Source organism: Sciurus carolinensis, chromosome 13 (assembly GCF_902686445.1).
Source record: "Sciurus carolinensis chromosome 13, mSciCar1.2, whole genome shotgun sequence".
NCBI classification, from domain to species: Eukaryota; Metazoa; Chordata; class Mammalia; order Rodentia; family Sciuridae; genus Sciurus; species Sciurus carolinensis.
The window spans coordinates 14,487,549-14,510,186 of NC_062225.1; the positions used below are offsets into that span (position 1 = coordinate 14,487,549).

The 22,638-nt window shown below is 42.2% G+C and overlaps 1 protein-coding gene across 5 annotated transcripts in view; it reads right to left on the reverse strand.

Annotated features, from left to right (window-relative positions):
• St6gal2 (ST6 beta-galactoside alpha-2,6-sialyltransferase 2) overlaps positions 1-22,638 on the reverse strand; it is a 77,512-nt gene that overhangs the window by 17,162 nt on the left and 37,712 nt on the right. For 4 of the 5 annotated variants that reach the window (XM_047523484.1, XM_047523485.1, XM_047523483.1 and 1 more), the window contains exons 2-5: positions 20,399-21,395; positions 11,163-11,260; positions 9,750-9,851; positions 7,037-7,211 (exon numbers count right to left, since the gene is read on the reverse strand). In XM_047523484.1, the coding sequence (XP_047379440.1) occupies positions 7,037-7,211; positions 9,750-9,851; positions 11,163-11,260; positions 20,399-21,338 (1,315 nt within the window). In that variant the 5' untranslated portion in view covers positions 21,339-21,395. The remainder of the gene's footprint in view (positions 1-7,036; positions 7,212-9,749; positions 9,852-11,162; positions 11,261-20,398; positions 21,396-22,638) is intronic. The other variant, XM_047523486.1, reaches the window with a different exon arrangement.

Genomic DNA, 22,638 nt, shown 5'->3' on the forward strand with positions numbered 1-22,638 from the left:
TAGTCAAAGCAATCCTTAGCAAGAAGAGTGAAGCAGGAGGCATAACAATATCAAACCTTAAACTACACTACAAAGCTAGAGGAGCAAAGACAGCATGGTGTTGGCATCAAAATAAACAGGAAGATCAGTGGTACAGAATAGAAGTCACAGAGACAAACCCACATAAATACAATTACCTCATACTAGACAAAGAAGCCAATAACATACAATGGAAAAAAGATAGCCTCTTCAACAAGTGTTGCTGGGAAAACTGGAAATTCATATGTAGTAAAATGAAATTAAGCCTCTATTTCTCACCCTGCACAAAACTCAACTCAAAATGGATAAAGGACCTAGGAATTAGACCAGAGACCCTGCAACAAATAGAAGAAAAAGCAGGCCCAAATTTTCATCATGTTAGCTTAGGACAGACTTCTTAACAAGACTCCCAAAGCATAAGAAATAAAATCAAGAATCAACAAATGGGATGGATTCAAACTAAAAAACTTTTTCGCAGCAAAGGAAATAATCAATAATGTGAAGATAGAGCCTACAGAGTGGGAGAAAATCTTTACCACATGCACATCAGATAGAGCACTAATATCCAGGCTATATAAAGAACTCAAAAAACTTAACGCCAGAAAGACAAATAACCTAGTCAATAAATGGACTAAGAAACTGAGCAGACACTTCACAGAAGACATACACTCGATCAACAAATATGCAAAAAAATGTTCAACAGCTCTAGTAATTAGAGAGATGCAAATCAAAACTACTTTAAGATATCACTTCACTCTAGTCAGAACAGCAATGATCAAGAATACAAGCAACAGTAAGTGTAGGCAAGGATGTGAGATAAAAGGTACACTCATACATTGCTAGTGGGACTGCAAATGAGTGCAGCCACTCTGGAAACCAGTATGGAGATTCCTTAGAAAACTTAGAGTGGAACCACCATTTGACCCAGCTATCCCACTCCTTGGTCTATACCCAAATAACTTAAAATCTGCATACTACAGCGATGCAGCCACATGAATATTTATAGCAGCTCAATTTACAATAGTTAAGCTATGGAACCAACCTAGATGCACTTCAATAGACGAAAAGATCAAGAAACTTTGGCATGTATACACAATGGAATATTTTACTCAGCCTCAAAGGAGAATGAAATTACAGCATGTGCAGGTAAATGAATACGGTTGGAGAATAGCATGCTAAACAAAATAAGCCAATCCTAAAAAAACAAAGGCCAAATATTTTCTCTGATATATGTATGCTGATCCATAATGGGGGATGGGGGTGAATGGAGGAACTTTGGATTGGTCAGAGGGGAGTGAAGGAGGAAAGGAGGCAGGGGTAGGAAAGATGGTGGAATAAGATTGACATCATTAACCTAAGTATCCGTATGACTCCATGCATGGTATGGATTCTACATCATGTACAACTAGAGAAATGAATAGTTGTGATCCATTTGTGTACAATGAATCAAAATACATTCTGCTGTCATATATAACTAATTAGAACAAATAAATATTTACAAAAACACTCAAGACTGATGCACCGAGCAGAAATTCCTTGTAGATTCTTTTTGTCTTCAACATTAATTGCTTCCCCCTTTCCCAGCAGAAACACACACACACACACACACACACACACACACACACACACCCTAATCTAACAAGGCAAGGCCACATGATTTGTGAACCATCAAGGAGACAGTTGGTAGTGGGCTAGGATTTGCTAATGAAGGTGTAAAATAGATGTTAGACTTCTAGAATAGAAGGCATTAAATAAAATGTCTTAGTAGTAGATTCAGGCTTTAAATGGAGTGAAGAGGCTGAGAAGACCAAGGTCAAGATATTAGTAAATTCACTAATAAGGGCTTTGCTTCCTGATTCAATGATGTCTCATTTTTTTGCATCAGCACATGTTGGAAGGGATTAATGAATCTTTGGGAGCTTCTTGTATAAGGGCATTAATTCCAACCATAATAGCTAATCCTTCCTGACCTAATCATTCCCAAAGACCCGACTACTACTTTGGGTTTGAGTATAAAGTATTCCATGAAACACTCATGTGTTGGAAACATGATATCCAATGTAGAAATGTTCAGAGGTAAAATGATCAGATTATGAAAGCTTGAGACCCTTGTGACCTGATCAGTGGATTAGGTCACTTGATGGATTAATAATTTGAACAGACTAATTTGGTAACTGTAGGCAGGTGGGGCATGGCAGGAGTAAATAGGTCACGGGGCATGCCCTTGGGCATATTTTGTCCCTGACTCTTCACTCTTTCTCTCTGCTTTCCTGGTGCCATAACATGAGGAGCTTGCCTCTGTTTCCTCTTCCGCCATTATGTTCTGCCTCACGCAGGCACAGAGCAATGGAGCAGGCCAAACAACCATGGACTGAACCTCAAATGGTGAGCCTAAAATAAACTTTTCTTACTCTAGATTGCTCTTTCTAGTATTTTGAAAAGTGGTGAAAACTGACTAACATAGAGGGTGAGGATTTCACCATATGAATTTGGAGAGGACATAAACAATTAGTCGACTGCACCAAATCCTCTGACCAAATGTTATTGAGAGGATGGTTTTCTGAAATCAATGAGAGTAGGTTTCCAAGCTTATAACCCATTAATCAGTATTCCCAATAAAATGGGATATAGAAACAAACAGAAAATCACTTTTAAGAACAACATTTACAAGCAGCTATTATGTATGTCATTTCCACAGTAAATTTTAAGAACATAAACTCTGTTTATTAGTAATGGCAGTTAATTTTATAGCTATGTCTTCAAAAGAAACAAAATGAATAATTGCATTTGTAGTTAAAAATCTGGAATGTAGGATTTAATGCTACACAATTTCAAAGACAAAGATCAATGTTATATTTTTAGTAATGCCTTATATGGTTTTAACTAAACACAAGTAAAAATAATCATTCCATGTGTGTTTAAACATTGTAACAAAGATGTGATCAGTATGAATAAGTGATGAGTTGGAATTCTGAGTCCTCCCACTGAGTCCAGTGCATAGCACTTTGCTGGGACATATATCAATATAGTACCTATGGACTAGATTTCTAAAGTTCTCCCAACTTTGAGATGTAAAAAAAGTTAAAAGAGTCATTCTAAACCATATTACCACCGAGTAATATGGTTTAAAAAGTTGTTATAGCCACCCTCGAAATTGGCTCTGAATGGTTCCTGCCTGCTAGTCATGCCTCCATCTAGTTTCCTTCCTACAACAAGGGAGCTGACTTATTTAAGGAATAGAATGTAGCAAATCTGACAGTTCATGGCATCATAAAAACAAAAAAAAAACCTTTTTGCTCTTTCTCTCAGACTGCCTGCTCTTGGGAAGCTAGCATGATGTTATAAGGGTGCCCAAGCAGCCCCGTGGAGTAAGGAACTGAGGCCTCCAGCCAACAGCCAGGTCAGCAAGCCATTTTGGAAGCACAGATCGCCCAACCTCATCCGGAGTGCTCAACTGTAACCTCATGAGATTCTGCAAGCCAGAATCATCTATTCAATGAGTCCTGGATTCCTGATGCACAGAAACTCTGTAAAGGTGATACATGCTTATTGTTTTCAGTATCTAAGTTTTGCTTTGCAGTGAAAAGCACACACTTCATGGGTGACTATGATGCATGTTACACTCTGAGTCACTGAGCTAAAACATGTATTCATAAATGGTTAAATCCACAGGTGTGGAACCCATAGATAAGGAGAGCCAACTGTAATTGTTTGCCACACTGAAAATAAAAACAGTGATGACCAGAGTAGGCACTGCCCAGCCCTTTTTGCATCCTGCTATTTTCGAGGCATTTGTCACAGTCTGTAACTACCTTTCATTTATGCACACACGTCTGTATAACAGTTCCCCCTCCTTCACTTCACTGCGTGTTCCAAGTGGGCAGGACCTTTGCTTGGTACATGGGAGGTGCTCAATTAGAATCCACTTGGTGGATGACTCTTTCCTTCCTTGAAGAATTGAGCCTCTTGAACAGTACCAACCACACTACATTTAAGAGGCATCTCTCTGGGAACCTAACTTCCCTATTAAATCCATTTCCATGGAAAGAAATGTCTTTCATGTTCAAAATAGTCAACTTTTAGAGTTCCTTTATTTCACACAAAGATTCCTAAAGGCATATAAGAAAATGTAGGCAATGGATTTAGAAATATAAGCCACCAAATCAGAGACTATTTTTCACAACTGAATGAACATGTCAGCGAAGAAAGTAATTCTCACAACTTTAGCTGGAGCAAAGGCCTATGTGGGTGGGCACAGCAGGAGGCCAGGGAAGCTGCCCTGCTGCTCGGTGAACAAGGACCCACCCTGCTGACCTCTGTACCAAGGGCACAATGTCAGACTGTGCAAACATGCTAATCCCTCCTAACACCTGTACCATGAGTCCTTTTGTTCAGGAGCTGATGTTAGAGGTGAGAGTGCTTGGAAATGATGAAGTGCTGGGACAACAGGTCAATACTTTTCAACATGACCTTCAAACATGAAGGGGCGTTTGCAGAATACTTTTTGATAAAAAAAAAACAAACCTCATTGATCTTTTTAAAAGTTGTTATAGCAGAGAGATTGAGATGTGGGTGACATCATTCTACTGCTATTTGAGAGTATCAGATAAATGATAAAACAGACTGCAGCTCTCAGCCTATTTCTGATCAAGACCAAAGAGGAAGAATAAAGTACAACAGCTTCAGGGGAGGTCCTGGGAGGGAGCTGTCGAAGCTCACCAGGCTGCCTCTACTGCCCATTCGTGGCGAGAGCTCTCACACCCAACCAAGGCGAAGCTCAGGAGGACGAGGTGAATTTCTATTGCATCTTTGATCCTGTCCACACAGCACAGCCTGCTGAGTGGGAACTTATCAACTTGCTGTTTTTCTTTGGTAAAACTTAACAGTGCCGTCCTACACAACTTTCTGTGACAATTGCAAAGTTCTCTCTGAGCATCATCTGATATTCTAGCCACCAAGAACACGTGGCTGAGAACATGAAATGGAACTAGTGGGACTTACAATTTATCCCCTTGCTTAATTTGAATTAATTGAGATTTAAATAGTCACATGTGGCTAATAGCTGTGGTATTGGACAAGGCAGTGCTAGAAAATAATAATGATTCTAAATTGGCAAGATACCTTATCCTTTGAAAGATTTTATTATTATTCTCATTCCTTGCCTGAGGATATCAAAGGACAAAGAATGGAGCAACTTGCCCAAGGTCAGAAAGCTAGTAAGTGGCACAGAAAGATTGAAACTCAAACTTACGTATCCCTGACCTACAGTCTTGCAATGACATTGAATTGCAATTTCCTTTCATGTAAAGGAAGCCTTAAAGGCAATCATGAGCCTTTGTGAGCACCAGCCTCTAGGTAAATAGCAATCAAAGGAAGCTGGCCATTTGTGGCATGATTTCTTTCAATAAATTGTGCAGGAAAGTACTTTTCTTGGCAACTACAGGATTACTTTTGAAGTTTTAAAACTACATGTCAATAATAATTATATCTGACAGTCCCCCCTCGATTATGCTTTAAAAATTTTGTCCCAATCAAACATTAGTCTCATGAATTCAAGGTGACAATATGAAAAGAAGTCTTTATTAAACTTGTGCCACATCCTATTATGCTGTCGAAGCATTATTCTATCCTGTTTACCTTTGCTGACAAACCAGATTATACTTTCTCTCCTAAATCAACAGGATCCTATGAAACTACACAAAAGATATAGAAGTTGGAATTTCATGAGTGATTTGAAAACAAAAAGTGTCAAACATGGCTTCAAATGAAGGGGGGAGAAAACGGGGCTTAAGGAAAATAATATGTACTCTTCTGGAGTTCTGTGTGAAATATTTCACATTATTACAATAGTATAAATCCACTCCAAAATGTGCAAGTCTTGCTTCTGGATATTTGTATATCCTGCATTCAAAATTCCACCTGTGATATCTCCCTAAATCTCTCCTCTATTCACAGGGATCTTTGTGCAGCCCAAGGAGGGTACATTTGTTGAAATTGGGGTAGCAAAAAAAAACAATATCCTGTAACCTTCCTATCACCAAGGGGCTCTAAGAAATGCCTTAATATTGTGAACATGGATGAAAATCAAAGAAATAATTGGTGATAAGCTGAAACATAAAGAAAGGGGGCAAAACCACAAATTTTGAGGGCAAACACCTGGCTGAAACTATGTATGCTAAATGTGATTATTTTGATATGTATAAAATCCATTTTTGGATTAGAGTTAGTGGACTCTCTGGTTGAGAGAGTTCCATGTGATATTAAAACTACTCTCATCAAAGCTCTTACCTACCAGTAATCTTAAAATGCACTATACCAACTTTGGGTCACAAATTCAGCTCCTCAGTCTGGCATTACCTAAGCAACTGAATGGGGATGGGTAGTGGAAAGAGAGTCACAAATTCCTGGACACATTTCTCTTGCCTCTCATCAAGGAGTCAGGTCTATGTGCCTTCCCATGAATTTGGTGAACTCTGAGATTGCTCTGATCAACTGAATAGCATGTGTGACATCGTGCAAGTCTCCAGGCATCCCCTCTGAGAACCTGACAATCTCTATTTCCTGTCTTTTAGAACACTTTCCTGTGCCTCTTGAGCTGCCATTTTAAGAAGTCTAATTATCTTGGGACCACCATGAAAGAGAATGTGGGCTCATGGTTGGCAGCCCCAGCTGGGGTCTGGTTTTAGCTCTTCCTGCCAAGGGGCTAAACCTGTAAGTGGAGCCGTCCCATGAAGCAGTGAGTACCAGCTGACTCCATCAGTCATACGGAACTCAAAAATCATCCAGGCTGGCCCATCCTAACCCACAAAATCATGGGAGAAAATAAAACAGTTCTTGCATTGTACCTTGAAATTTTGGAGTTGTTTGTTTATGTAGTAATAGATAACTGGAAAAGAGTATTTCTCATTTCTTTGGTCTAATCTCCAAATCCACTGTTAATTGCTCTACTATATAACATGACTATGTTCATTAAAAACGAGGTCCTGCCCAATATTTACAATTTTTAATAAACACATACCAATGAAACCAGAAGATGGCGGGTTTGGCTGAATCTTCTCCTTGGTATTCTCCTGGATAATGTCCCAAAGCTGCCATATAAATTTAGGATGAAGTATGTAAAATGGTTGAGTTGGGTTTCTCTGACGATGTTGAATATACGGAGTGAACAGGTTGTAATCTGGCTTCTTGTACCACTAAGGAAAATAAAAAAAACCACACACATAACATGCAATCAAGTAAAAGAGGCTACAGTGTAAAAAGGAGACAGAATAGCAGGCAAGCACACGGATGTACATGCTGAGGGGTCAGTTTGGTCCTACAGGGAGTGTGGAGGACCTTGACTTATCACGGCCATAGACACTTCCTTAGGAACAAGTATGAAGCAAGACCAGTGTTCTAGCTCTAGTGGAGATGATGACTGTTTTTAGGCAAAATGAGAGAGAAAGATAGATCAGGGGTTATTAGGCTTTTGCAAAGGATCAGATGATATACACCTGAAGCTTTGTTGATGGTCTCTGTGGCCATTACTCAATGCTCTTGGTAGCATGGATTAAGACAGGTGGTGGCCAGATTTGGCCAGCCATAGTTTGCTGATCTCTGTCATGCATAGTGTATTTCAAAAATAATTTTTCCTAATTTTATCTATAGTGACAAAGTACACCATGGCCACCTAAGCCCAGGAGCAGGGCTGTGAAGACTGACTAGGATGGAGTGATGGAACTGTTCTCTTTCTTGATTATGATGGTGGACACATGACAGTATAAATTTGTTAATATTCATGATAATGTACAGTTACATTTGTTGTAGGTATCTTGTATGAAAAACCCAGTGAGGTTGAATAAAAAATAATGTTCAGAAGTGTGTCAGGTGACACCATAAGATGGGTTGGGAGAAGGTGTGTGGGAAAAGGTTTAGCTCCAAGGACCCTAAGAGCTCTGTGTTCACTTCAAGTAGATGCCATGGGTATACCATGGGAATAGAGGAAGATCCCAAGTAATAGCCCAAAGATGAAACATTTCTGTTGTTTTTAAAAACTTAAAGAATGGCTGGATCAGATACTCTTTAATTCACTAAATTCCAAGCCAGGTGGCACCAGCAAAGAAGCAGGAGGAACGTGGGACCAGAAAAGGAATCTTTCCCTTCCCCAGCTTCTTCCCAGGTCCACATGTGGCAGCAGAGGCCCTACAGTTAGGGGCTGTATTGCTTGAATTTTGGCACTGTCTCTGCCCACATCTGTCAGGTGGGACAGCTCTGTGCCCTGGGTTTGGATATTTCCAGCAGAGGGAAAAACAAGGTCAACAGACAGAAATGCTGTCTATTCACAAATGGCCGGAGAGCTGCCAAAGTTTAAAACTGGGGAACCTCGAGCTGATAAAAATATCTGAGAGGTTCCAAGCTCCATTTAATGCTTGATTCTCTGTGGAGGACACATAGGAGAATTAACCAGAGAACTTTTGCAAAAAATACACATCAAGGCTGTGTTTCCATTTCTGGAAATGGGGGTCTGATAGACAGATTTTGAAAAATATTCTGTAGGTGATTCTGATTTGCACCTCTCATTAAGATCCTATTGGCAATCAATGTCCAGCCTCAGTTTTAAGATGGATGGTGACCCACACTCCTTCTAGAGGGACCCATTCTATCTTGGGTAGCTTGCATAGGTCCCCCAAGATCTGGCCTCCACATTCATCTTAATGCATTAAGTCCCAAGTTTTCAATTTTGTGAATGTTCCAATGAAATTGACATGGGTACATTAAAATAGGTTGGAAATCACAATCAGATGCTTATATATAATTTTATTAATTAATATTAACTAATATTGTAATACTATCTAGAGCTTACATTATATTAATAATATTATTATAGTATAATACAGTTATATTATTTCCATTAGTGTTATTATTATGTAATCACATTATATATCATATAATTATATATTATATGCTATGGTTAAGTTTTTATAGATGTTGCACATCTAAGTAATGGCACAAAATGGTTAAGAAATTTGTAAGCTCTCTGCTCATGGCAAACCAAGTTAAAGACATTTGCATAGTTCATAACATACCTTGCGAGGCTGAACACTGTCCATCTTTTCCAACCCTCACTAAAAAAATAAGCTCACTGGCTTTTCATTCAAAGCTCCACCAAAAGTAGTTAGCTGCTTGTTTAGGTAGGTGATGATTTGCCAGACGGTCCCAAATGCAGCCTGCTTATATTTTGATGACTAGTAATAAACTTGTTTCAGCTCTCTTGCATAAAATTTAACAGATTCAGAAGCAGAAGGCAAAGAGAAATACTCAAGGAAAACCTGGAACAGGCTCCATTTGAATAACAATGAGCTGTGGATGTACGAAATTCAGATTTTCTTGCCAACCACTTTCAATTTATTTCCAAAGGTCTTGCAACCACTCTGAGGGAGATATTACCTGGTCACAATGGAACAATTTTAAGTTTAATCAGCCCAACCTTTAGTGTAGCTAGGAATTTCTGAGCACTTAGACATATACATCTTTCCTCCATTCCTCCAGAAAAAAAGCAATTGAGCATTAGATGGATAATGTTCAAGTATACTACCCTATCTGAGCATCAAAATGTGTGCACACATATGTGCTCAATTAGGACCCATGATCAGTTTCATTCTGTTGACATGCAATTCTTGACCAGCTCCCATGATTTATCAGTCAGAGGCCCTACCTGATCATTGGGGTCAGGGCATCAGGGAAACACTTACCAGGTTAAGATTTGCAGAATAAGGAGCTGGGTCCCAGGCCACCAAAATGACATTTTTATACAAAGAACTGTCAATAAAGTTATGGCTGGGGTTGGTCAGAATCTGCAAGCACATGGGGGAAAAAATTCAAATGCAGCCAGTGTTTACTACTTCAAAAGCATATTTTTAAAAAGAGATGAAAATTTAAAAGAGGAACTGAAGCAAGGATAAAACGGCTTTCTATTTTCCTTTGGGAGAGGGAGAGGGGTTGCTCTTGCACACTCAGGCACTTAAAGAATGTTTAGGAAAATGAGGTCTAAAAAAAAAAAAATCAGTTCTTACATTTTTCCAGCACTGCACCATAGCTAGTGGCCTGAACTCCAGCCCCTGAAATACAGAACTACCCAGCTAATTCAGGTCCCCAGACCCTCTCTAGAATAGCCTCGACATGTAATTTAGACACAGCGTGGGCGTGAATGAACTGAGTTATGAAGCAGCCTCCAGAGTGCTAGCCACAGTCTTCCCTTTTGGCCCTTTCTGTTTCTGGATGAAATTGTCAATTTCACCTGCCAATCATCTTTTTTTTTTTTAACTATAATTTTGGGGAGAAATTCTCCCTCAATTTTAAGAGGCAAATTTTCACCATTATTAAAATGCACTTTTTCATATTTTAACGTGTCTGAAGTTAGGATGTTATCTTACAGGCAACATACATTTTAATTTGGTAGGGTTTATCCCTTCTTCTCTGAGGAGTTGTTATTAAACGAGTTGTGGATCTTACAGCCAATGACATCTATGAATTAAGGAAATATGGTAATTGTTTCTTACCTCGCTGCAGGCTGCCTGGTGCAGTGAACTGTACAAAGAGCTAATCGTTTGTTCTGCAAGCAATTCTCCATAAATCACTTATCACCTCATTTTTTTCTACATATTTTTGAAACTAGAAATTCTTGTGGTTTGTTCTAAGAGTAATTTTGCCATAAATTTGGAAGACATTAAGAACATGAAGAAAAGAGGTATTTTCATTTTCCATTAAACAACTCATTTTCAGTTTTTAAATTTTCAAATAACAAACTCAAGTTTCAAAGGTATAACAGGGACCCTCAGATTTTGTGCTTTTGTTTTTCTCCCCTTCTTATCCCTGGCCATGATTTAAATTGAATTGCCTTTTCTCAGTTCACAAAATGCAACACGTTAAGTCTATGATTATAAAAAATTATATTTCTATTTCTATTTTTCCTTTGCTCTTACTTGTTTCTTCCCATTCATATCACAACTAAATTCTCATTTTTCATCATTAATTTTTATAATTACAAGGCCCATAGAAATAATCAAGTGTCATGGCTATGGGTTACCAGATCATTTCTGTTCACTCATCCAGTTAAATTATTTACCTACAAAAGGTACCCCTGTGAAAAACTTCATCCATCTTACCTGGGAGTTAATGATGCGCACAGTGGTTTTATTTCCAACATCTCTCTCATAACCACGTGTAGGAGCAGAATTAAATCTCAAAACTGCATCATGAGAATCTAAGGGTACATAAATAACAAGCTTACTTTTTCTTTCTGTAGAATCACATTAGGTAGGAAAAAAATGTTCAAGCGAATCTTTCAATACCTAAAACTAATCAGACAACACCAGCAAAATTAACATATCCACACACATATTTTTCAGATAATTTACTGCTGACTTAGGATGGGATCTTGGCTAGGGAGATCAACATGGAAATACATATGCCCTTACACACTGCATTATGGTGTGAGTCAACAACAACAATATATACAAGAGTGGTCCCATATAGGTTAAGTGACATGTGACAGTGTGTGTTTTTGTGTGTGTGTGCATGTGTGCGTGTGTACTCCATTACAGGTGATCCTGTTTTATTTAAACACTTGTTATCTTTTCACAGTCTTTACAAGTGACACACTTTATTCAATCAGCCCCCAAAGGTTCCAAGCCATTTGGAAGGTGGAGCTATAGGAGTAAGTAGAGATGTTAGGAAGGTAGGTGTTTCTCAGGGTTCCAGGCTTCTTACTACCTGAGGGACCCTGAGGTTGGTCATGGTGATAAAGAACTGCATCTAATGCTACTGCCTTCACAAGATCCAGTGCACCTCCCACAGGGTGAAAGCCTCAGCATTCAATTCTACCTTACTACTTTTTGATAAAGATTTATGCTTAAAAAGAAAACCAACCCTGATTTCCACACAGCCTTCCATACTGCTGCTGAAGTCAAGACCTGTGTGAGAGCAACCCGAGTCCTCTTCGTTCTCAGAGCACTGACTTGACCAACCGTGCAGCCGTGGAGAGACCACCAACATCACTGCCGGTCAGGCTCCTTGTTCTCTGTAATGGCACACCAAGCTTGCCCTATAAAGTCAGTCTCTGTCACCCTCCATTCAACTTGGCAGCTGGACTTGCCCAAGTTCTCTGAATTTGGGACAGAGAGTTGCTGGGTGAAAACAAGGCTCCCAAATCATGGAGGCTGAGAGGGAGACACAGAGGAATAGGGGAAGAAAGTGGGTCTCATCTAACTAAGGGTGGGAACGGGGATTCCCCTCACCTAAGGCAGGCTATGGACACACACATCTCTTGACATTTCCAGAAACCAAAGCACATGAGCAAGAAGAGAACTTCTGAGGACTGTCTTTAGCTTCAACCCTCCCATGCAATTTCCAAGTTTAGCTTGCAGCAATGACATGCCTGTTTGTGAGGGTGAGAGGTGGTTTCATGCACTTCTGTATGTTCATGTGCTTTGTGGACATGAGGGCATACGTAGCATTTCCTGTAACTATGCCCCACACAAGAAATGGAGGTAGCTGGCCTCCTTTGCTTGGATTATACTCTGCTCTCCTTGGACATCTTCCTATTCCGTGAAGAGCAGAAACTCCCAGAGATGTTCCCATTAAAACAAAGTTATAAAAGATGCCTTTATTAGCAAGTCCTGAATGCAAAAGAATTGGGATTCCAGTTCTGAGTACCAAGATCATAACAATAGATGCATAAAGTATACCTGGCTGTGCCATTTGAAGAATCCTACAGTATTCTTTTAGGGGAAACTTTGCAAAAGTAAACATGTATGACCTGCAGACCAATTCTGGAAGTAAAATGTAAAGTGACCGTATGGCCCACAATGTCTGAAATATTTACTACCTGGCTCTTTAAAAACAATAAAGTTCATTCATCTCCAGAACCGAGGGAATCTATGCTTTGTATAAATGATGTCAAAATACCTGAACACTTCTAATTAAAATTTAATTCTTTCCTTCACAATTTTAAGCACTTGTTGATGTTTTTCTGTTCTGAATTGCTTTCCTATTTTTACTAAATGATATATTATAGAAAACCAAATGATACTTTAGCTAGAAAAATGAATTGACTCAAAGTATTAGAACTCACAATTTAGCCTCAGTACCTCTTTAAAAAAATTATTCATAACATATTTTCTACACTAGAAAGTGGAATAGAAAATTTTAAGTGTCTATTAATTTATATTAAAATAACATTTTTAAACAAAATAACTCTATTTTTAGAACCAAAAAGTAGTGAGAAGACTGACAATATTTTGAACATTTGCAAAACCTTCATTGTCTGGCTTTTAGAAGAGACATTCAATCTCTTTCAATGTTGTTTTAACTGTAGTATGTGAGGACTTAGATACATTATTGAAGAAGGTAAGGCTATTTTAAGAGACCTTCCAGAGAACTGTAGATATTCTTCTTCAATACTTCATCAACACTTCACAAGTGCTGATTTGTTAAAGGTTGGTTATAGTGTGGAGACTGAAAAACATCAGTGAGTTGTTTTATTTCCTAATAAATTGATGACACCAGATTCAGTTATGTCTGCCCCCACCAAATAGGCAGTCTTCACAAGAATCCCCTCAGAAGAAGTGTGTTTTTAAGATAGGCTTCCAAAAATATAATTTTTAAAAATTCCAATGGGTACAAATCCAAGATTCTGATGAATTCTGACACATTATAATCCATTGGTCTATTTGTTCTTGAATGGGTCCTTTACTCAGACATAACTTTGTTATATCATGCAACGATCATTTGAAAACTCTCAGTTCAAAAAGTTAGGCAGATCTTCCAAATATTGTTGCATTTCATTATAAAGTATCAAAAAATCACACTGATTAATACCACTATATTCTCATCAGTTTTCAAGTATGTGGAGCTTCCAAACTCATGATTGAAAGTTAAATTTTACCACCTCCAACAAATACTGTCCATTATTTTCCTAAATGTGACAGGCTCCCTTAATTCCTTTATGAGAAAATATCTACCAAATATCCACATTTGAATAATTAAAGTATGGATGTCAGTCATCTTTTTTTTTCAGTCATTTTTTTTTAACTACACACTGTATTTCATGACAAGAGTGGCTAGTTCAGCTCACAACACAATACCACAGTGCCTTTGCATGTTACTGATATGCAGAAGTGCTTTCTTTTGCTTGGTTACACAGGATCTGAAAAATGCAGTCACTCAAAGGTTGAGATTTCACAAAAGTAGCTATTTTGATTTTGATTACTTCATCGAAGCCAATCATAAGTGAAACTTGCACTTGACTATGATACTTAGTGGTTAAAAAAAAGGAGTCTGATGATTACTATTGTTGGGTGCTACAGCATCAATTTGTACTAAAAAGCCAGTAGTTTTATCCATCATTACCTTTGCTTGGTCCATGCAAATGTCAAAGTTATATTATATTTTTACCTTCTGGGCCACTGAAAGGACCCCTAAGTGGGTCTTAAAAACAAATGTTTATCAATCTCTAGAACTGAGGGAATCTATGCTTTGTATGAATGATACCAAAATACCTGAATATTTCCAATTAAAATCTAATTTCTAGATGGAGTTGTTTGAAAATTGTTTGAAGTGATGATCTAGGGTACTTTCCTGAGAAGGCAGGAAATAAGAGACAGAGAGTGAGGAGCCCAGTGGAGCCAAGGCCAGGGAGGAAGTGACTCCCACACTCTCAGACCGCAGCTCTCCCAAGAACCTGTGCGGCCGAGCTCTTCCTCACAGCCTCCATCTCAAGGTCAGATGAGCAATCCCAGGGTCCCAGGGGCTGGGTGCTTTTCAAATAAATGGAGTAGTAATTCAAAATTAATCAGAATACCCTTGAAAACCTCCCTGCAGCTAACTGTCCGTTGTGTGGAGCGTGCTCTGAGCGTTCCAACAGCTTCACAAAGCGGAGGCCCCGCGGGGAGGAGGCAGAGCGGGTGGAGTCCTGTGCTGAGCCTGGTGGAAGCTGTCAGTGAGCAGGACTAGATGGGTATGTCGGAGGGAGAGCCAAGGGGGGGTCTCCTCACACGGGCGTGTTCCTAAATGCGTGCCTGGGTGTGCGCTGCCTCAGTGACCGAGGTGATGTACCTAAGATTCGAAGCTGTCCATTCGTATGTTAAAAAGAAGGAACAGACGGTAAGCACAGGAGCAACAGAGTGAAGCTTCATTTCTAGAGAAGGCGCTTCCAGGCCGGAGCAGTGCTGTGTTGAGGTTAAGAATGGGACCTGGCCAAGAGCACCCACGGAAGGGGGATCAAACCCTTCAAGGGGCTGCCAGGCCAGGAGGCCACCAGCACCAAGTCACTGTCTTGCCTTGGCCCATGCTCTTGGCTTTCTTCCTCCTGACCCTCTGATCAGAAAGCAAAAACTTGAAGTAACAAGAGAGGACGAATCTTCAGTCACTGGGTAATGGCCTTCCAGGAATCAGAGCTCAGCCATGATTCATCTCCTGATTCCCACCCACTGCCCTGGTCTCTCCTCGGGCAGGATATCCTCATCTCCTATTTTTTTTCTCCTCTGAAATCCAGGATGTGGGTCGATCTTCCCTGCTATGGTTGGGATGATTGTCCCCTAAAGGCCCATGTGATAAAGGCTTTGTGCCCAGCTGTTATGATTTGGATATGTGGTATATTCCAAAAGCTCATATGTGAGACAATGCAAGAAACTTCAGAGGTGAAATGGCCAGATAACGAAGGCTGTAAACTGATATGGATTAACTGAGTGGTAACTGTAGGCAGGAGGGATGTGGTTGGAGGAGGTAGGTCACTGGGATGTGCCATTGGGGTATATATATTGTCCCTGGTGAGCAGAGCTCTCTCTACTTCCTGGCCGTCATGTCCTGAGCTGTCCTCCACCACGCCCTTCCACCATGATGTTCTGCCTCACCTTGGGCCCAGAGATACGAAGTTGACCAACCAGGGACTAAAGCTCTGAAACCGTGAGCCAAAATAAACTTTTCCTCTTCTAATTATTCTTGTCAGGTCTTTTGGTCTCAGCAATGCAAAGGCTGACTGAAACACCAGGTTTTAGGGAAGTGGAGAAAACTTTGAGATTAGTAAAAGGAAGTTAGGTTACTGGGGGTATCCCCGTAAAGAGGATACTGAGATGCTGGCCTCTCCCGTCTCTCTCTGCTCCCTTGAGGCCCCGAGGTGAGCACCCTCCAGCACACCTTTCCCCCATGACGTGCTGCTTCATAAAAGACTCAAAAGCAACAGGACCAACTGACCATGGACTGAAACCTTTGAAACCATGAGTCCAAATAAACCTTTACTCCTTTTAAGTTGTTTATCTCAGGTATTTGTCACAGGGACAGAAATCTGGCATTCTCTAAAGTGAGAATCGGCCCTCTGCTTCCCTGTTGGAATGAGCTCACTGCCTCTGCACCTGGTGTGCAGGGTGGAGCTGAAGTTCCTCTAACCCAGATTGAGGTTTGACTACTGGCTCTGCCCACACGATCCAGGTACCTCCATTTCTATATTCGTTAGGTGGGAGTAACTCTATCTACCCATTATTTAGAGCTGTAAGGCTTCTAATACTTAACAGAGAAAAAGCATTAGAACAGGTCCTTGTCCTTAATAAACAATCTCAAGAGGTACCTGTTACTACAATTATTAAGCAAAGTCTAGTTTCTGCAGAATGATGTGCATGAATGTCCATAGCTCCCTCCTGCCTCCCTAGCCAGCTCCTCTCTCTCCTCGCTCCCGGCCTCCCTACTCCCTATAGCCCTAGCCAAGCACACGCCTGTTCTACTGTCCTCTCTCTGTCCACCTAGCCCTCATGCAGGGTTAGGAATCCACTGTCATTTCTATCCTCTTCATCTGCTTATCTCCCTGTCCTTCTCCTATTTATAGATTATCAGAATTGTTTGTTTACAGTCTAGATTTCTCCAGTACAGGATTTGAGGGCTGAGTCTGTGCCTTTCATCTCTGTCTAGCATAGGACCTGGCAGATATGATGATCAATAAAATAAATAACTAATGCTTGCTGAATGACTGTTTGAAGCGTCTTCTTGCCTTCCTGAAGTTAACAAGACATACCACATTCCAAACTCTACAGCAAGTACTATGAGTCCCGCCCCTATACACCCCCATCTCCTCCCTCCCATATCCCACCCACTTGCCATTGGTATTCAACAGTCAGATACGCAGGCCTTGGTCTTCCACATCAAGGCCACTACTGCTTTTCCAGTACAGACCTCTCCTCTGTAGTGTGCTTCCACAAGAGTCCTAGTGGTGACATCACTAGCATATTATTACTGCTGATATGTATGAGTGACAGCAGACCATCTCATGACTCTAGGAGAGAATACTCCATGTTTCCAAAACAGCTGAGGTTTCCTTTCACTAGTATATTCAAAGTGGACATGTTTACAACTACTACGTCTCTCTAAGCAAAAACAGTTACAGGGTATGACTAAGTCTAACAGGAGCGAGTAGGGGCAGGACTGCACTGGCCATGGAACAAACAACAGGGGGAGCCCAAGGGCAGCCCATCAGCAGACCTGAGGCATAACTAGAAGGATGAAGGAGCTGTTGAGGACTGGGGACCTTAGCCTGGAGGGGCCCTGGGGCTACTTTACACAGACTTCTGGCTGCTTTCCAGCTCTGCCTTCAATATTTCATCAGATCATGTGGAAGACTGGTAAGTCTTTTGATTTTCACTTAACCAATTCATAAGCAATTACTGAGGGGCCAACCTGAGTTTAGCTACAGCATGCCCCAGTTATTCCCAGGTGCCAGAAGGAACTTGCTGTGTGAACTTTGGTTTATCAAGAGAGCCATTAGTGACTATATGCATTTTGCATTGAGACCTTCAGGTGAGCAGGAAGGAGAGGGGTCAGCACGTGGCAGGCCCAGGGCTGATGCTGAGATACCGGCTCACAAAGATGAAAGATTTTGTTTTTCCAAATTGAGTGGCACTCTGATTACTCATCCTAAAAAGCACAGGTACAAAATCTGAGTCAAAGGAACCTAGATAAAACAAGAAAGACAATTTAAAAAAATGTTCCAGTCATGTTCTTCATTTGTGATTTTACAGTTCTGATCATGAAGCTTCATCTAAGTGCTCACAGCATAAATTAAAATTTGAATACTGGAAACTAACAAATATGTAACTCTGGCATCTCATGTTCCCCAGAAACATAGACTTCCCAATGTCTTTCATCCTCTCTTTCAAATTCTGAATAGAGTTTAAAAGGCCCTGGTCAGAGATATTTATGCAGGAATAAAGAGCAGGGGAATTCTCTCTGGCATGCAAGAGCAATCCAAATACTAAGTATTTATGATGCAGAGGTGTTTAAAACAAAACAAAACCAGAAGCAAGTTACTGCCTGCTTCAAAGCATAATACTTAAATTCCTTCTCTACATTATTAATACTGGTCCTTGGAAATGAGAAAGAACTGTGGTGTTATTTCACCCTGAGGACCTCTAAACCACTGCTCTTTCTTAATAAATTGCAGGCTGCTCTGCTCTGGCTTTGGCTACAAGCTTATGTGACACATGAACAGCGTTATTATGAGCCTGCTATAATGTCATCCAGGGACCCCAGACCACAAGTCCAGATTTGTTGTCTTGGGTTTTTTAACTTAAAATAAAAGTTCCCACTTAGCCTCACTCCCAAGGACATCTGAACTGAGGTCTGGTTTCTAAGCCTGCCTATAGAGGCATCGCTTTATTCTAAGATAGCTCTGCAACACCACTCTTCAAGGACACAGAACCACTAAGGGACCTGCTTAAAGTGAAGCCAGGAAACAACTATTACCTCTTTGTCACTTCCAGACAAGTTATGACCCAAGACCAACTGTAGTGAGAATATATTGGATGTGGTTGTTTCACATCTGGATTTGAGGCTGAGTCATACTCGCTTCCTGTACCTACTACAGAACCAGGCATTTGGTAGAGGCAAAACATGTCTGTTAAATGAATAAATTACCTAAAGGGCCGAGCTGCTCGCTGCCTGGGGCAGCAATAGAATTAGCCTAACTAGAGAGAGAAGTCTGGGGAGCAAAGGGATCCAGAACTGCTGAGGGAGAGAAGGGCACCAGCAACAGAAGAGAACAGGTCTCTGGCAAGAAGGGATGAGAGACTGGGGAACGTGGGGAAGTGAATGCAACCCAGAACAAATGGAGAATTCTGTGGAGATCCAGTCCCAGCCCACTCTGGAGAGCCTAGACTCTGGGAGGGGAAGGTACGTCAGCCGGACCCTACTTTCTGCACCCAACAGACTTACAAGTACCAATATTTTACTTGAAGACTGATGAGGAGCTGAGATGCTTAATGGTATGTGTCAACTCAGCTAGGCTACAACGCGGGTAGTTTGGTCAAACAGCAGTGTGCATATCGCTGTGTACCTCCTAGACGTGATCAACCTTTAAATCAGTACACTTTGAGGAAAACAGATGATTCTCCACACAATAGATGGGCCCTATATAATAAGTCAAAGGCTTTAAGAACAAAAGTGGAGACCAAAGAAGTCCTTAGGAAGGACCTCTGCCTCAGGAATATAACAGAAACCCTGTCTCAGTGTCCCACCAGTCAGCATTCCTAAAGACCTCAAACTTGCAAGTCCCCACAATCACTGAGCCAAGTCCTTAAAATAAATCTGTCTGGCAGTGTCTCTTTGTATCCTCTGTTGCACTTGAGCATCCTAATACAGGGGCTACGAAGTACCCATGCTCCAGGCCTCCTGACATGGGTTTGAACACAGTCTGGCTGGGAAGACGGAAGCCCAGGTATAGTCAGGCTATGGACCATTCTGGAGAAGACCCCTACTATGTGCCCTGGTCAGGACCAGAGGCTGGGCTTGTGCCAACAGTGCTCACTTTCCCATGGGAACCTATACTCAACAGCAGTGGGTGTTCAGAGCCCAGTGGACTTGGATTTGGTTCCTGACTTAACCAAAATTGTCACCATGTCTCCTGTCGGCAGTTGACACACGAGACTGGGTGATCTCCTGCTTTCCTTCCTCCCCTACTCCTGCCACATGAGGGCCTTTGTAGCAATGATGGAAGACTACCCATGTAGACTGTGGTTTCTGTGGGAATCAAATTCTACCAACAGGGAGAAAAACTGCGGGGCAAAGGGTGGAGTCGCCTTCCACGCTGGCTGGCACTAGCTATAGGAGGAACACCTTTCCAGTTCCCCAAGAATCTCTGACACCTGCTCTAGAACACCTCTGCTGGGACCACAGTCTCATTTTGTCCCAACCAGGGGAAAGCCTCTGTAGGCTCGACGTTCAGCTAACGTTGGAAACATCCAGTGCACACACCCCAGCCTGGCCCACCAGCGTCCCTCTAGAGGTGCACACGAAAAGAACCAGACTCCAGTTCCCCACTGGCTCAAGACGGGGAGACTGGCATCCCCGTGGTGAGACCCACCTATTTCCTCCCCCAAAGAGGAGTTGAGGATGGCGCCCGCGGACATGACCACGGCACAGCTGCGTAGGCCGCCAGGGTGCAGCTGGCTCAGCGGCACCGCGGGCACCAGCTGCCGCCAGCCCAGGGCGGAGAAGGGCGCCTCGGTGCCGTCCAGCGTCCTCACGCGCACGCGGCTGCGGAGCTCGCACAGAAGCTGGGCCCTGCTGAGCCTCGCCTCGCGCTTGCCACGGAAGCGCACCCCGTGCTTGTTGGTGTTCAGGTAGTCCCTCATGGCCTTCTGCAGGCGCGGGTTCAGCATTCTGGAGGAGACATTCCCCTTCCAAAGCCGGTACAGGAGAGCCCTGGACATGGAGGCGTACAGCCTGTCCCCATCCTCGCGCTCCTCCAACGCGTGGCTCCTTCCCTGCCGCCTGTGCCTCTTCTTCACATGCCTTCTTTGCCCTGCTCCACCTGGCGGAGCGGCCTCCCGCTGGGATGGCTCCCCGGGGACGGGGAACCCCAATGTTCCCTGAGTGTGGCTGTGCCACCCTGGCTGACCCGCAGCAAAGAAGTAGTCGTCGTCCTCCGGGTAGAAAGCACTTTGAGATTTCCTCCCCACCTGCGATGAAAAAAACTCATTTTCGAACCCATCTGGGGCCTGGGCCCATTTCTGCAGGTCCATTGGACCTGTGTGAAAGGGGCTGGCAGGATGTCCACCTGGCAACGCCTTGTTTGCATCGAAACTCCTGGACGAGGAGGGCTCGTGCATGGCGCCCATGATGGCCCGCTGCTTGCCCTGGATGGGCAGGAGCCCTCGGGTCTCCAGGAAGGGGAAGGTGCTGGGCGCTGGCTCAGCAGGGTTGCTGTCAGTGAAGTAGATGAAAATCACTAAAAAAAGGAGCCCCCACGCAAATATTCCAAAGAGCATTCGTTGTCTCCATTGCTTCAAGTGTGGTTTCATGGCAGATCTCTGGGGTCAGTGGCTGGGTGTTCAGAAGCACAGGGAGGTGGGAGGAATCTGAAACACAACCAGGAGCTACGGTTAGTCAGTGTGTGACCCCTGCTCAGATGCTGCTGGTGACAAACTAACCTGGGCATTGTTGATGGCAGGGAGGGGGACTGACAGGGCATCAAAATCAGAATCATTTGGCAGCTTCACTAAATTCCGGGGTTCTATCTATCCTTGCCGTGCCTCACCATCTCAGCCCAGAATCTTGGGAGATAAAAACCCTCCCCAGGTATCTCAGGGATGCATTTGGCCCCCCACCACTCTGGGGTATTCCAACAAAATCCCCCTGCATCTGAGTTTATAGAATTCCAATTTGGCAAAGCTCAGCAGAAGAATGAAGTATGGTTTCTCCATTCTTATCTTAAAGGCTCAAGCTTACATTGCACACCAGGAGCACTGAGCGTTTCTAAGGGGTGACTGTATTTGATTCCTCACACTACCCTGGGTCTCTAGAGGGCTGCCTGGAACATACCATGTATGGCACCCAATGAAGAAAAGCCTCAGAGACTCTGGTGGCTGTGGATGAATGTCATGCCAGGGTGCATGTTGATTTCAACAGTGTCCCCAAATAACACCCTTCTACTTCTACAACCAAGACAGAATCACCAATGCCAGGAAATGAACTCAGAAGAAATACCAGCAGTTAGCTTGCTTTGTGCTGGGCCCTGTACTTAGCATCTGTCCTGGATGATCTCATTTGGTCTTTTTAGCACCTAGTAAGTTAGGAAATATTGCTATGTCCATGTTCTAAATGAGGAAGCTAAGGCCCAGCGAGGCTAAGCAGCTCTCAAAACCACAGAGATAGCCTGCAGCAGATATTACATGCCCAATCTGGTTGCTGTAAGGTTCACACTTTTAACACTAAATTCTGATTCCATCTGCTCATACGAACTGAAGTTATAGTTTCTAAGTTAGGCTCCCCAAAGTATCTGTGGTAAAGGATCATTTCCCCCCATATTGTCACTGTCTGATATATTTATATTTCTTTCCATGCCTGAATGTCATGGCAAAGTCCAGTATCTGTCCAAGTTTCTAAGCACTTACTCACCAGTTCCCTGTAACATCACTTTGGCAATTGGTAATGAGCAGTTTGCTAACGTGCAGTCTGAGGCCACTCTTGGAGCAGCATCTACATTACCAGCCTAACTTGCCAACTCAGGAGACAGTGATTCAAGCTGTAATGCCCAACAGGAAGGTCTAGAAGTTTCCAGTATTTCAAGATACCTAATAGAATTGGAAAATTACCCTTAAT